We start from the raw sequence: 14,842 nt of genomic DNA, 5'->3' as shown, positions 1-14,842 counted from the left end.
TTTCCCTGGAGCTTCAGTGATGGTTTCTGACAAAAGCGTTTGCGTTAATTGGCATTTATAGGCAAGAAATGCGGTTTGGTGAGGACTTAGACTACTCACAAGCGTTATGAGTAATTCTAGTCACGAACACAGTAATTTTCAAGCTAAAATAGATTTGATAAAAATAATAAGAAGTTAAACCTAGAATTCAGTCATTATATTTTGCATAGTTTTCGCTCAGGTAAGCACTGCTTTCCTTGCTTTCCCTCACCGATCGTCACTGCAAATAAATATACGAGAATCATACAGTCTCGTATTAATCATACTACGAGACTGAAGATGTGAGAGCTACGGCCTCTCATGAAATCGATTTCTAATAAAGTATTGAGACTGTTGACCGATTCTTTGGTACCGTACTTAGACAGTGCAGACAGACCAACAAAACAAGACGATGATTGATTTGAGAAGAAGCGATCTTCCCGGTGTCGTCACTACCTGACTACTCACTATAGAACAGCGAGCATTGTGTTTCGCTAACCATACCGGTGTAGCTTCCATACTAGACATCAACATTTTTTCATAAAACATGTGTTTCTAGGCAGTAGAGTGTAGTAAGAACTCAGCGATAGACACGTGTTTCGCCCATGAGGCTGGGCTCATCAGTACCGGTACCGCAAACTAACTATAGTGAAGGATATGTACAGTTGAGAAGGAGAGCAAGACGATCTCTATATTAGGCCAGGACACTGCGCAGTGCGCACCTCCAGTGAAAAAGTGGAGGTGGATGGTTTAAGCAAGGTTCTTAGCTGTCACGTAAAGTGCTTTTGATTTTTGCGAGCGCGTGCCATTGCTATTCAGGCCTCAGGGAGCTAAATATGCTTAATAACAACAAATTTGAATACATTGAATGAAGCAATGAATTTAGTTTGCAAGATGCAGTGATGTTTTGAAATTCAGTCTTACCATATCTCTTCCATAACAACAATCTGCATTGACACGCTGGTTTTTTTTTTGGTCATTTATCGGTCATTCACCGATTTTTAGCAAAATGTCCGAAAAAATGTATAGTCAATTCGGTCAAAATGTCCGAAAAAATGTTTCTCAGCGTAACTTAATGTTGTAGCTAGTCAGGAAGTGCAAATTTTGGTTTGTATCAGCTACTTGAAAGGAAAGATTTTCATCAGAAAAGTGACCGAAATAAATAAAAAATGACCGACTTTTTTCAAGTCATTAACTTTTTCAAGTCACAAATGACCGAAAAGTCTCAGCAAAAAAAACCCAGTTGACACAATACTACATTATTATCACTAATATTGAATGTATCACAACTTTTCCTATACGAACCAATTTACCCTATGCTATGACCTATGTTTTTAGGCTACATGCAATTATATTTAGTATGTCTCGATCAAAAAAATCAGACTTTTTGTTTCAGATGTAGAGTTGTAGACCCTTTGCAATGTGCAACCTTCAGTAATTTAATGCATATATATATTGACATATTTTTAGAAAGATGACCAATGTTAAACCTGCATTTAAAGCACCTCTAAATTTTAAGGATCATGTCTTGGCACTTGATGGAATCACTCTTATGTTGAACAATAAATTCAAAGAATCTGAAGTTCTTTTCAGTGAATTTCAGTGAGTATTTGCTTAATAACGTACATATGCAAACTATAGTTTGGTTCCTTATAGTGTTAAAGCTTAGAAGGTTTGAAAAAAGTTTGGCTACAGTAGATGGTGATTTTAATTGGTCTGTTGAACAAATAGAATTATAGCAACATTGCAGATATTTGTGTTGTTTTTTATGCAAGCTTAAAAATACCTATCATCAATGCCGGATTTACCATTATACTGGAAAGGTTGAAACCTAAACGTGATGTATCACCTATATTTAAAAATGACATTAAAACAAAGTAACTTCAAGAGGTTTAGCATTGTGGTATTTTTCATTTGTATAAAGCAAACTCTCTACCAAAGCTATAAAAACAAAATTTCTCTTGGTGTTACAGTTGTTTGAACCAGGGCAGGTACAGAACTTGTAATCAATGCTAAAGGGAAGCCTGCCAAAGAAGCGGTAAAGAACCACTGGCCTAGGGCCTTTGTTTGTCTAAATCCTGCCCTGCCTACCATTATGCATTAACTATATTGGTAACAAAGCCTAAGCTACTATCTTTCAACTCTGTCCTGACTTTATTTTGGAGTGAAATTTGTTATTTTTGTTTAGGAACAAAAGTCCACTAATGAGTGCAGGTGCAAGTTTTGTTTCATTCATGGCAAGTAGCTACTTATTTCATTCAGCTCAGTATATTGCTGTTTGTTGAAAAGCAATAATAGTTTCTGCTACAAAGATATTTTGAAGTATAGAATATACTTGTAATTTTGTATTGAAGATATACAAGTGAAGATGATCGGAGAATGTTGTAAAGATAGCTTCGCAACAAATATGACTTTGCGGTTTATGTTTATACTGATTTGTTGTCTTTGTTCATGCAACTACCAGTGGTTGTTTTCAATTACGTAAATTATTTTCTAATATGCATTTGTCTTGCAGCAAGGATTAATGACGTTCGATGATGAAAAATTAGAAAAAGCTGTACAGTCTTTGAAGGCAACACAAAAATTATGCAACTCAATGGAGGATGACCTGATTGACAGTTTAAAAAGTAAATTTCGTAAAAAGGTATATATACACTGTTTTATGGCAAGCTTCCTAACCCCTTTTTAATTTGTTATAACTGCGAATCATTTACATTTTTGATATTAATATAAAAGCTTGTGACAACTTCGGTGTAGTAATAGAATCTACTTGTTTAAAGACTTTATAGTAAAGTAGTTCAATGCCATCTTTACTTTTTTGTTTTGGAAAAAAAAACAGCTATTCCTTTAAGTTCTTGTTAAACAGGCCGCTGCCTGATCAACATTGGAATTGAACCTAAGTTTTTGACATGAAAGAAAGCATGTGTTCTAAGCAAAAATAAAACGTACGTTACAACACCATTTGTGTTTTTGTTGGAAAACATATATAAACAAACTAAATTTACAAAGCTTTGAAAATTGTAGTAGCTTATTGTAAAATCGATTTTGTTTTTTTGCAAGAGCTGTAGGCTACTTATGTTACCAGTTCTAGTTCTTCATCTCAAAAGTCTTGCTGATTCATATTTTTTGCTTTTGAATTCTGCATACCATGGCTAACCGAGCATGTGGCCAATCTATACATTGCTATGTTTTATATACTATTGTACTTTATCTTTTTTAGACCCTGCAGCGTAAAACTGCAGCCATCGAAGAAGTGCTTCAAAGAAGGATTATTGTGGCCGATTGCTATCTATACATTGCACTTGTGTATTTCATTAAACAAGAACTAACAAGTATGTGACTGATTGTCGGTATAAAATTACATTGCCAATAATTTAAAGTGGTGATATGAGTTGTCGTTTGAAGAACTGGTGAATTTGCAGACAGCAAAATCCATCATTTTTGCATTGATTTAACGTCTGCAGACGTTGAATCAGTGTAAAAATGACGGATTTTGCTGTCTGGGTTGTTGCTCAGCCAACACAAAACGTTACTGTTATTATATCACCGATTTTTGCTGGTTGGTTGAAAACAATTATTAACCACAACAGTATGCACCAAGCAGCACGAACGTTATTTTGTAGTTGCAAATAAGCACATGACACAGTGAGTTTAAAAGTTTGCTTTGTAGCGCTATCTCTACATTTTTTTGTTATATTATTTCGTGTTATTGTTTTTTTTTTTTTATAACAACTGTTGTTTTATTTCCCAAAATCAGGTTACATCAAAGGGGGATGGAGTTTGAGAAAGGCTTGGAAAATATATGAAAAATGTCATCAACAAGTTTTAGCTTTGCTCAAGGCGCACAAAATTGAGTATACTGTAAGAATTTTCTGTATGTAATTCTTTTGTATGTGGTATTAACTATTTGCAAGAAAATCTGCATCGAAAAGAAGCAGAAAGCTTTGCGTTTTTCAAATACGTCTTTCTTAGCCAAGAAATCAATCACCTTTACGTCTGCAGACGTTGAATCAATGTAAAAAGTGATTGATTTGCTGGCTGGGTTTGATGTTCGAATCGTTTTTCAAAGTTACAATTGTTATTTACAATTGTTATTTACAATTGTTAGTTACAATTGTTACAATTGTTATTATTACTTAATACTTGTATTGTTTCATATTATTTGCAAGAAGGATTATTATTATTGTATATTTTAGCCCCCGTCTTCCGATGTTGGCTTCGTGGTGGGTTCCACTCCAGTGAACGAGGGTACGTCATCGGGAGGCCTACCTGCATCTTCGTCTATGTCCAGTCTAATTTCAAACGACAGCGATGAAGGCATCTTGTATGTGGGAAATGCTACTAAAAGTTTATTTTTAACAGTTCACACACTTCTAGCACTAGTTGCAACGTTCATCTGATGAAATTGAAAGTAAAAGTAACAACAAACAAGATGGTTTATTGCTTCAATGACGTTTCGCGCACCATGACAATGCGCATCCTCAGAGCGAATAACTTACAAAGTAAAATTTCACAAGGTTATATACTGCAGTGCGATTGAAGGCAAGAAAAAATAAAACACGCAATATTTTAAAAAATTGGCCAATGATGTGTGATGTGTGTGATTACTTTTACTTTCAATTTCAACGTCAGTGAAGCAATAAACCATCCTGTTTGTTGTTACTTTTACTTTCAATTTCATCAGATGAACGTTGCAACTAGTGCTAGAAAGGATAATTGTCCTGATGAACACCCAAACTTTTCAGTATTCATTTCACACACTTGTTTTGTAATTTGGGCGTAGTAACTACCTACGATAGCAAATCAGTCGTTTTTTTTCACACCGATTCTTGTAACGTCTGTAGACTTTGAATCAATGTAAAAAAATAACTGATTAGCTGTCTGGGTACATATGCACCAGAAAAACTTTTTCTGTCCGTAATGAAGCGCCATGTTTATGTCAAAAAAAACGTCACATCCTTTGCATCGTCCATGCATGCATTTCTTGGTTTATCCTGTTTGCGTACTTTTAGCTCTCTTTTTTGTCATGTGGCAAATTAAACAATATGTTAATTTACGGTACTTTTTTTGCAGATCGAGTGATTCTCCTAATCATACTAACGCCAGTGGCGATGAAATGTTATCTGCAGCACTGACCCCAACAAAGTGCAATTCCGTTGCAAATGCTACCATTTTGAGGCTGTACGGAGCGGTATGCTTCGGCTACGGGGCATTCAACTTATGCGTGTCTTTGGTTCCCCCAAATCTCCTCCGCATCGTTAATTTGATCGGTTTTCGTGGTGATCGAGCGACAGGTATCAAATGCTTGGAAGTCGCATGTACTAGCCAAGATATGAAAGCCCCTCTTGCCATGTGAGTAGTTTAAATCCGAAGAGAATAGTTTAAGTTCAATCAACGAGGTACCTGTTGCACGTTGAAGAGTTTTTCATTGCAATAGCTGCTCCATCGTTTTGTAGTTTTCACAGCTGGTTAATTTTAAAGAGTTTGATTAGAATTGCACAAACTTTACTGGGAATCTTTCGCTCGCTTCACTCAGCTTGACAAAAGGAAGCGCAAATCTAACCCACATTTACAAGATGCAAAGCTGCATTCAGAGCACGTTGTTTCTGGCATATCATCCTTGCCTAATTATTAAATTGTTGCATCACTGATTGGAATCGATTGTGACTATTTGCTTGCCCTTTGGTAAGTGGCTGCGTGATTGCAATGAATCACTGTTCTTCCTAAGCACGCTTTTCTGTTTCCACTTTGTTCCGCGCCAAGTGACATATCAAAAGAAGCCTAATTTTTAAGATGACAGACTTTGGTTTAAAATTTAATCACTTATGACGTATTGTGTGACGCCTTGACGAAAAGCCCTACTTTTACTCAAGCAAGATTGTAGGTATCTCTATTACTATGTAATGCTTCTTAGTCTAGGTTGTAAAATAAAGTGTCGATTTTCCAGGTTGTCTCTGCTTTGGTATCACACTGTGGTTCGTCCTTTCTTTGCCGTCGATGGTGATTGCGTAGACGCTGGTCTTCCTGAAGCAGAAAAATTGCTCAAAGCAAATGAGAAAAAATATCCAACCTCTTCTTTAGTCCTGTTCTTTAAAGGAAGGGTTCTTCGATGCAAGGCGAGTAGTTTGTCTAGTGGAGTTTGATCTATGTCGGATTTTTAAGAATCGTAGCAATTCTGCTCGCACATGCTGAAATCAACACCACTGTCGACGCGGTGAGTTTGACTGTTTCGGAAATAGCATTGTGTTTGCAGCGCAATTGCTGCTGGTAGGCAGCGGGTCGATGACTAACATGTTTAGGCTTCATTTATGCACAGTTACGTTTGATCAAACGGCCTCAATTAAGAAGTCTAGTCATACGCATGAATAGGAAACGTGTAATTACTGCCACAAACCTCGTGACATCGCAAAAGTTCCAAAATATATTCTCTGTGGCGTACTCTTTGTTTATGAATTGTAGAAGTGTTTACCTTTGGACTGAGAAATCTAGCCTTGATAGTTTTGCTCAGGTGTTCACGCTTAGATCAAGGACTACTGCAATTTCGGCCAACACACTTAATAGTCTGTTCAAATCATGCGCAAAATTATCTACAACTGTTTCTGGGGCGTGTTATAGCACGAAATGTGATCACTCTAGTTTTGTTTTATTCTTTGGGTCAAGTCGCAAGCATTTGATTGACAAGCAATGCATAAACAATTTTAGCGCGACATCAAAGGAGCACTGGATGCACTTCAGTCTTCACACGACGAAGCTGCAGATCAACGTGAACTTCAACTGTTATGTTCATATGAAATAGGCAAGTCCGCACGTTGAACTTTGTTTAATTTACTACGTTTAACGTACGATATGAGGGAAACATCGTTGTGTGGCGTAGAGGCTCACAGTTGGTGTTTAATGCATATTCTTTCGTTTTTCACTGCTTTAATTTGTATTTTCTATTTTACCAAAACAAAAATAGCATGAAGCATGGAAATGATTATTGTAACACATTTTTATGCTGCGATATAATCATATAGATTTTGTGTTGTGTTGCCTTCTTTGTTGAGTAGCAGAGCTATCTTTGAAAAACGTTCAATGTACTCCTTTTCCACGTTTAACTGCAACAGTGTTACTTCGACCCTTACGACACGTGGAACTGCCTGCACTGAAAAGTGCACTTCAGAATCAGTAGGATGAGTTCCTTTCGTTGGACACCATAGCCGAGGGTTTATCCTTTTATCTCCCCGGGTGCTCTATGAGTTGCGGTCTGTGGTTGTTGCCATTTGTTTCACAAACGTGAACTCACTACGAGGAGGTTGGCAACATGAGTCTCATGTAGTTCTTGAAAAATTGTTAACCTGGGGTGATAAAAACATAGACCTTCGTCCCCTGAAGCTCAGACGAAGAAGGACTATATACATTTAATTTTGTTACAATTGAAGCTAATTTGTCGTACGCACTTGTGCTTTCTACTTATTACTTGACAGGCTGGTGTTGCATCATGGAGCTGGAATGGGAGAGAGGATTGGAGAATATTTCAAGGCAAGACTGTTGTTTGAGATATTAAAACATGTCTGCTGTGAGGCGAGAAGTGAAGATTTCGATCATGCCGCGACCAGCTTGTCTTTGATGTAGATTGTTTGTTCTTTTTGGAATATCGTTTCGTCACGATAGAACCATCACCGTCAGCCAGTTATGCCATTGCTGGCACATGGCTTGACTTGATTATGGGATGATTGTTTGAATAAGAACGTTTGTTCTTGTAAACATGAATATGAGTGTAGCCGAGCAACCGTTGGGCCAACTTTCTGCCAAGCTGTGTTCAGCATCATAGGGGTAAGTGAATGATTTTAAACTGTTTTTTTTTGCTGTAGGTTGACGAAAGAGTCGAAGTGGTCCATTTGCTACTACACTTACCTGAAAGCGTGTAAGTTGAAATTTATCCTTGAACAGGTATGGCGAACCACTGTCCCGCTTTACACGAAGAGGCTTTCTATTGGCATCTTAATTGGCCCAAACATAGCCAAGATGTGTGTAGAGATGTAGCAGCCGCTTTTTAAGTGTGTATTCTCGCGGACAAATCATGCAATCTAACGTATTTTTGTGTTTATTTCACGTTAAGTTTTCATATGGACGTATCCTTGTTTCATATGGGTACTATCATCAAAAAGTTTGCCATCCCTGTTATAGAATTAACTAGTTTTGTTTGGTATGTTTCTTGTGAGTGTACTGTATAAAGGCCTATGCTGATGCAGCGTATCCGTAGTAATAAACACTCCTCGGCACTTCTTAGCATGGCATGCATTGCAATATTAGACTCAATAGCTGAAACAACGTCGCGTCTGTGCGTCAGCTTAGTTTTATACCCATTACGCCAAGTAGAAATTTTGTGGCTCACTGGAAACAAAATTAAATTGAACTACAATCACGTGCAAGCACAGCATTGTACAATAGTAGCGTATAGGAAGTCGTGTCACGTTGCCCATTAGCCTATATTTGTGTTGCCAAGTCTACGTCATGCTGTGTTACCATCGTGCCATACTAAGCGTTTCCTGCGAAAAGCTTTTGGTTGGAATCGATTATGTTGAAAAGATATTTATTATCCTTGCTTGAATTTATTCATTTTTCAAGATTTGTGCTAATTTTATCACATACAAGTGAACATGTAAACTGTAAAGACGCCATAAAGATTGGGCTTTTTTCTATTCGTTAATGTTCTAAGGCCGATGAAATACACAGTTCCACTAACAAGATGTACTGCAATTATGTTTCAGTGCTCCAAGGAGCAGTGAAGAACTTCGACAGCTGCCGCACCACAATGCTCGAAGTTCCCAAGTTTTTCAAACGCAAAAACAACCAGCTGGAAATATACGTGGTCCGAAAAGTAAGTGGTGTATGATTCTGTTGATTATGCTTAACTGATTGAGTGTTAAGATTCAAGTAATGTACGTGTATGTCATTAATACTTTGATAACGTTTGTACACGAAGTAATGTACGCTTCACTGGGTAGACACTAGGCAGTTAACTAAAACGTTTTTTTTTAATGTAATGGATTGCACTTCAAGTACCTTTCTCTGGAAGATTTAATGTGATAAACAGGTACTGAGTTATTGCCATGTCAATCTAAAGAGACGTACTTTGTAAATACGCATAGTGAAAAATAGCGCTACATGTCGCTTGTTCTGTTGTCGTTACATTATTAAGTAGGTCCAGTGAACCAAATTTCTGCAACGAGGTGTCATTTTTGAATTAGTTGACCAATCACAAACAGCTTTGATGGTATTCTTCTCGTGGTTGCGTTTCGCTTGTCAAAATGTCTACAACTTTACTTCTATCAGGCAGTTTGTTTAGGGCAGGCTTTCATTGGATTACCGTGTGCATTAATATCAGTTGTAGTATGTACAATTGTACATTGTACTTCTTCGTTTTTAATTCTGCAATTATCTTAGGCAAAAGTGTTCCAAAAGATTCCTCCCACCCACGAACACGTCATGATCCTTCTGTTGGAGGTCTTATACTTGTGGACTGCCTTTCCTAACTGCACACAAGAAAGCCTTCGTAAAATGTTGAAAAGTAACTACTATCCTCAGCTTAACCTTACTAGCATTGTTGCGTTTTTGTTCCCTTAAGATTGAAGTTTACTTTTTGATTTTTCTTTTTCGTTTGGTAATCGTGCGGTGTCCTATGAACGTCACAACAGTTAAAGCTTGTTTTTCATCGAATCTCAACTAATTGGTCAGCTGAAAATAACTATTAACTTATCTGTTTTGTATCCTTACGGTGCCATATTTAATTTTGCAGTTGTATATGAGCTCAAGATGAAATCCAAATACATTCGCTGAAGATGCTAGATTGTGAATCTTGTGTGGTTGCGTCGCTTGATCATGTGTGCATTTCCAAAATTTGCATTTAAATAACGTGACATAAGAAAGTGCACGTTCAAAAGTTGATATATTTACCACCACAACGCCTTTATCAGTAACTTGTGGGACATGAGAAAAATCTTGTGCTTAAATCGTATTTATCTGAAACCTCACTTTGTTTGCACATTCTTTGTCTTCTCTTATCACTTGAGCGCTTTTATGGCACTTTTCGAAAAAAGAGTAGAAGTTCTTCCCAATTCGAATATACTTATAGTGTTTGAGCTAGCACAACTGTGGATGACGGAGAAACTTGTTTTCAGTATGTCAGGAAGTGGCCAACCCCTGTTTGAACGGGTTGAAGCAACTACTACTTGGTGCTCTTTACAAAAGCTTGAAAAACAAAAAAGAATCAATCGAATGCTTCAGACAAGCTGCCCAGGTATCAACAGTATTTCTAATTTAACACGCATCCACCGGCAGTGTGAGCTAGTGGGTTCACTCTCTGGCGTCTAACTCACGACAATTTTTTATCTAAGCTAATTTTCGTTTTAATTCTCCACTTTTTGTTGTAACAAACTTTGCATAACATGTTTATTGTTTAGTAAAGAATGGTGTACGGCATAAAGTTTAACGATTCAATCTGCATTGAAAAGATTTAAGTTCATTAGCTAGTGGCTAATTTGATCTTCACTGACGTTTACCTGAGATCCGGGTTTTGTCATGACGGTTTATGTGTTAGACCGATATTCTAATAAAGTGCTTTTTTTTAGCGCTGTAACCACGCGTTTATCTCAGCGCTTTAAAAAGCAGACAGCCTCAGCACAGCCATGTAGAGGCACAGCCGAGTACATTACTTTGAATTCATGCGTAGATGTGTTCTTCGCTTGTAATATGAGGTGGTTGGTTGGTTTTGAATCTTTATCCTCAGACTGACAAAGCCCTGATTGGTTATTGCTGGTAGTTTCGCATACTTGCAGAGGCTCTTGACGCAGGGCCGGTTACCAAGATTGGCAGAGTGAAGTTTTCCGATTGTTGAAGTGTTGTTGCCGGAGAATTATTCCATTCACTAGGTGCCTCTGAATGGAGAGCAGTCCTGAAATGCGTTGCTCAAGCGCACAACCCGAGAGCCGAACCAGCGCCACGTGATCTTGAGTCGGGCGCGTAACCACTGATCTAACGGGGCAGACGTCTTGGTCGTTACATCACGATTTCTCTACGACTAAATCTGCAGAGCTTCATGCTTGCTTGTTCCTTCTACCATTCAGTTGGTTTGTAACCAAAACACACTTGTCGGTGGGTCCAGCATTAAAAGACATGCCGCTTGATCACAGGATGTATTGATCTCACCAATACCAACCTTCTTGTATCTATTTCATTGCTTTGTAATCCCCCAGAATTTTCGTTTGCTTGTCTTGATGAAGTGCTAAAATTTGGAAATTAATTGACCCAAAGCAAAATGTTGGATAATCATTGCAATTTATTCATGCGTCGTTAAGTCGAGTGAAATTAACTGCACTAACTTGAAAGAAAATTGTTCAATTGATATTTCTACTTACAAAGTATGCATTGCATATAGCTCGCACATACAACATAACGATAACGGAATTTACGCTTTTAATTTTTCAGATATCCGAGAGAGACGTAGAAGATGGTCACATTTCACCCTTCGCTTTGTACGAGCTGGCCACTTCAATGTTGACTTCGCCTGACACAAGAAAGAAAGGCTTGGAAGTGCTTCATCATTGCAAGGTGAAGTGAAATGAAAATGAGCAACCAATCAATGCTATGGATCTTAAAAATGCTTGCCGCACTAACTAAGCGTATGGTTTTCGATTTTTAAAACACGATTAACGTGGCGCGTTTGGGATGGCGCAACGGATCAGGCGTTGACTTTTCAATATTGCAAGCCTGGTTCGACTCCCGGCTACGCTGGTTGTTGAAAACACCTCTCACCTCTACCTTTGGTGTAATAAATTGGGTGGGCGTAGTTGCTGAAGGAAAAGCGGCCGAGTGAAAGGAACTGGCCAACCTAATCTTCTTGGTGCCGAAGGCTTAGTACAATGAGAACCTTATCTTAACGTACCCGACACTTGAATCAAGTATGGGACTATCTTTACCTTTTGACGTTGCGCGTTTAAGATTTAGTAAACCAAATTTACTGAAGAAAATGAAGCTAAAAATGCAGAACATAAGATCATGTTTTAATAAAACCAGTTTTTTATACTGTGTTTTGCGTTATTTTTTAAGAACGGAATTTTTTATCACCAGCTTCTTGTTGAATGATCGTAGTCAATGCCTACTTACGATCAGTACTTTTCATCTAACCCACGGTCTTGTTATTCAAGGATAACTTTGCTGGGTACGATTTTGAGAACCGTCTTCAGATGCGAATTCACGCGACCGAGCAAAGACTAAAGAACGACCCCTAAAGATCACGTGATCACATCATATCACCTTCATGCAGTGAAGTGTCAACCAGGAGCATTGATTTATCGTGCGTGAACTACTAAAACTTGTGTGGTTTCAGAGTGGATGTACAGTACACCAGAAGTCGATTTTTGCCGCAAACGCGTGACGTGTTTGGAAGTTGTTTTATAAGGCACCTGCAGCTAATAAGGCCCGCTAATTTTCAAACCTCAATATTTTTCTAAATACTGCATAATTTTGAACGAAACTTGGAATGAGGATACTTTGGGTCTATCTAAACAACATATCTATGAAACAAGTTTCTAAGTAAAAGGGGTTGTAAAATATTAAAAAAAATAAAAAAAAATCTCAAGCGGGCCTTATTAGATGCACGTGTTGTGAATAAGGCCCGGTTTGAATTAGCACCAAAAGTGATGGCAAAGGTGTATTTTCACCATAACAACACCACAAAACAAATTCTAATCGACAACACAGGCACATAACTAATAATTAAATACACAGAGACAACTATTCTCTCCCATGCTCCATTTTTTAAAACGCGACATGGTGTTTTATTTAGATATGGTAGGGATGATAAAGTATTTTGATTATGATATTTCCATTGCAATAACAAATTGGATTAATGGTGTAACAAGAATTGTTTAGGTCACTCAAGTCTTTAACCCTCACTTTCTTAACCAGGGGTGCACAACGTTACCCCAGGGGCCCATGGGCCTCAATACCAAAATTAGCCTAGTCTGATCATCATTATCAGTCTTGCTTTAATTAGAAAAAAAGTTCAAATTTATTGGTTTTACTGCATCAGCATGCACATATCTTTCACATAAAATGCAAAAAAACGGAAGTCAAAGCGGTTTGTTAACTGCAGAACAGTCTAAAATATGTGAAAATTAATAAAACCACTCAATTTCAGTCCCCCCAAACTTCAACTTTCCGTAACTCAAAAAGTTCTCAACTTTAGGCTGTGAAACTTTACCAGTTAGTCTCAATTCACCATAGCAGCAATCAGAGCTTCCAATTTTGTTTAAAAGATTTGTAACAACGGAGATCCAGGGGGTGGGCCTTATTACTGGCCGGGCCTTATTAGCTTCAGATGCCTTATCGCATATGTAGCTGTGACGCACTTGTGGTATTCTCTATGAGCCATGCTTGACATGTTCAGTTTTGCAATGAGTCTCATTTTTTAGATGCTGTAGATTTGCTTGTTTTCCAAAAGAAACTAAATCTCTACTCGGTTTTGATGAGTTTTTGTTCCTTTGAATACGTTGTCGTCATCCACTCTACCCATTAAGAAAGTTATGTTCCAAGACATCAAAATCCGTAACGTTTTGATCAATGTGCAGTTAGATTTCATGTGGACCTTCATTCTTATGATTTTTTTTCGTTTAATGCCACTTATCGTTACACAATATCTTTTCATTTGCCGATTCTTGCTGCTTGTTTGAAAATTTTTCAACAACAATCACAAAATGTTTTTATCTCAACGTAGATTATTTTGAAGCGATAGTGCAATTTCTCTTTTACAAAGTTACACTCAATATCCCGTGATGCTCTTATGAAATAGCGTATATCGTGTTTTGTACCTTGATCATAAGTTTTGCCATTTTCTGTGGGACCGGAGGTATTTTCAAACTGAGCTTTCGTTCTGGGAAGAAATGAAGTTTTGTAGAATCTTTTCGGAATTGTTATTCAAGTCCTGTAGAATCTTTTTGATCGTTTTTTATGATAGGCGTCTTTCGTTTTCGTGATGTTTCATCCGTTTTCGTGATACTTTATCTTTTGTTTTTGTGATAATTTTTTTCACTTTCAGGAGAACTTTGTATATCTTCGTGATATGTATTCTTACCGAACCAACTCCGATGCAGGCACTCTATACTGTATAAGTCACCAAGTTTAAATAGTTTTGGTAGGTTTAAATGGCCAGTTCATCACTACTTTGTCAGCATTGATCCCTCATAGTCAAAAGTTCAAAAGACTATAGAAATCTTCCACTTGACCATAATGAATATTGTTGAAGATTTTTGATGCCATGTTTAATGAATCAATACTTTATCTCTTTTGGAGAACATACGATATAAATAATTTGTTTTCTGCTTTAGCCTACTGCTTTCTTTGTATTAAGTTATCAACGGCCGACACCTGTTCGAACACATGTACGCTGTCAACTGTCACACAAAGTATCTAATTAGATTTTTTACTTCCTCAAAATTTGCCTTTTACTTTGCTGTAATTGTTTTGTACAATCTCCTCTGCTGCAAACAACATTTTTCATCATCACTGATTGACTGAAATTACGCAGAAATGTATTTCCAAGATGGTTTATTGACTTCCAGTCTAGTGACTTGTCGCAGTTAGCTCATTCAGTTGAGCCGATAGTGATGATGAGAATCATTAGATCTAGATATTCACTCAACAGTAAGTTTGTTATAACCTTGATCACTACTTTCTTCGTGCTTTCTGAATGCATCATATGGCCAACACAAAGGCCCCGCTGACTTATAGCTATTAATGCAAACGTGTGTTTTTGGAGCGACATGCCAGTAAAAGGAGTATA

The 14,842-nt window shown here is 37.5% G+C and overlaps 1 protein-coding gene across 1 annotated transcript; it reads left to right on the top strand.

Moving 5' to 3' along the window:
• The first annotated feature begins 1,446 nt into the window (after positions 1 to 1,446).
• LOC145783365 (tetratricopeptide repeat protein 39C-like) lies at positions 1,447 to 14,842 on the top strand. Its single transcript, XM_082595217.1, has 16 exons — positions 1,447 to 1,620; positions 2,207 to 2,255; positions 2,534 to 2,662; positions 3,239 to 3,350; positions 3,776 to 3,879; positions 4,215 to 4,342; positions 5,092 to 5,370; positions 5,966 to 6,134; positions 6,721 to 6,814; positions 7,485 to 7,539; positions 7,872 to 7,924; positions 8,772 to 8,881; positions 9,448 to 9,571; positions 10,182 to 10,300; positions 11,488 to 11,610; positions 12,207 to 14,842. The coding sequence occupies exons 1-16, from the start codon at positions 1,493 to 1,495 to the stop codon at positions 12,288 to 12,290; spliced, it is 1,860 nt and encodes a 619-aa protein (XP_082451343.1). The 5' UTR covers positions 1,447 to 1,492; the 3' UTR covers positions 12,291 to 14,842.

Source organism: Aplidium turbinatum, chromosome 14, assembly GCF_918807975.1.
Source record: "Aplidium turbinatum chromosome 14, kaAplTurb1.1, whole genome shotgun sequence".
Classification (NCBI taxonomy): domain Eukaryota; kingdom Metazoa; phylum Chordata; class Ascidiacea; order Aplousobranchia; family Polyclinidae; genus Aplidium; species Aplidium turbinatum.
The sequence above is the reverse complement of the archived record's forward strand: the minus strand, read 5'-3'. Positions and strand labels throughout refer to the sequence as shown.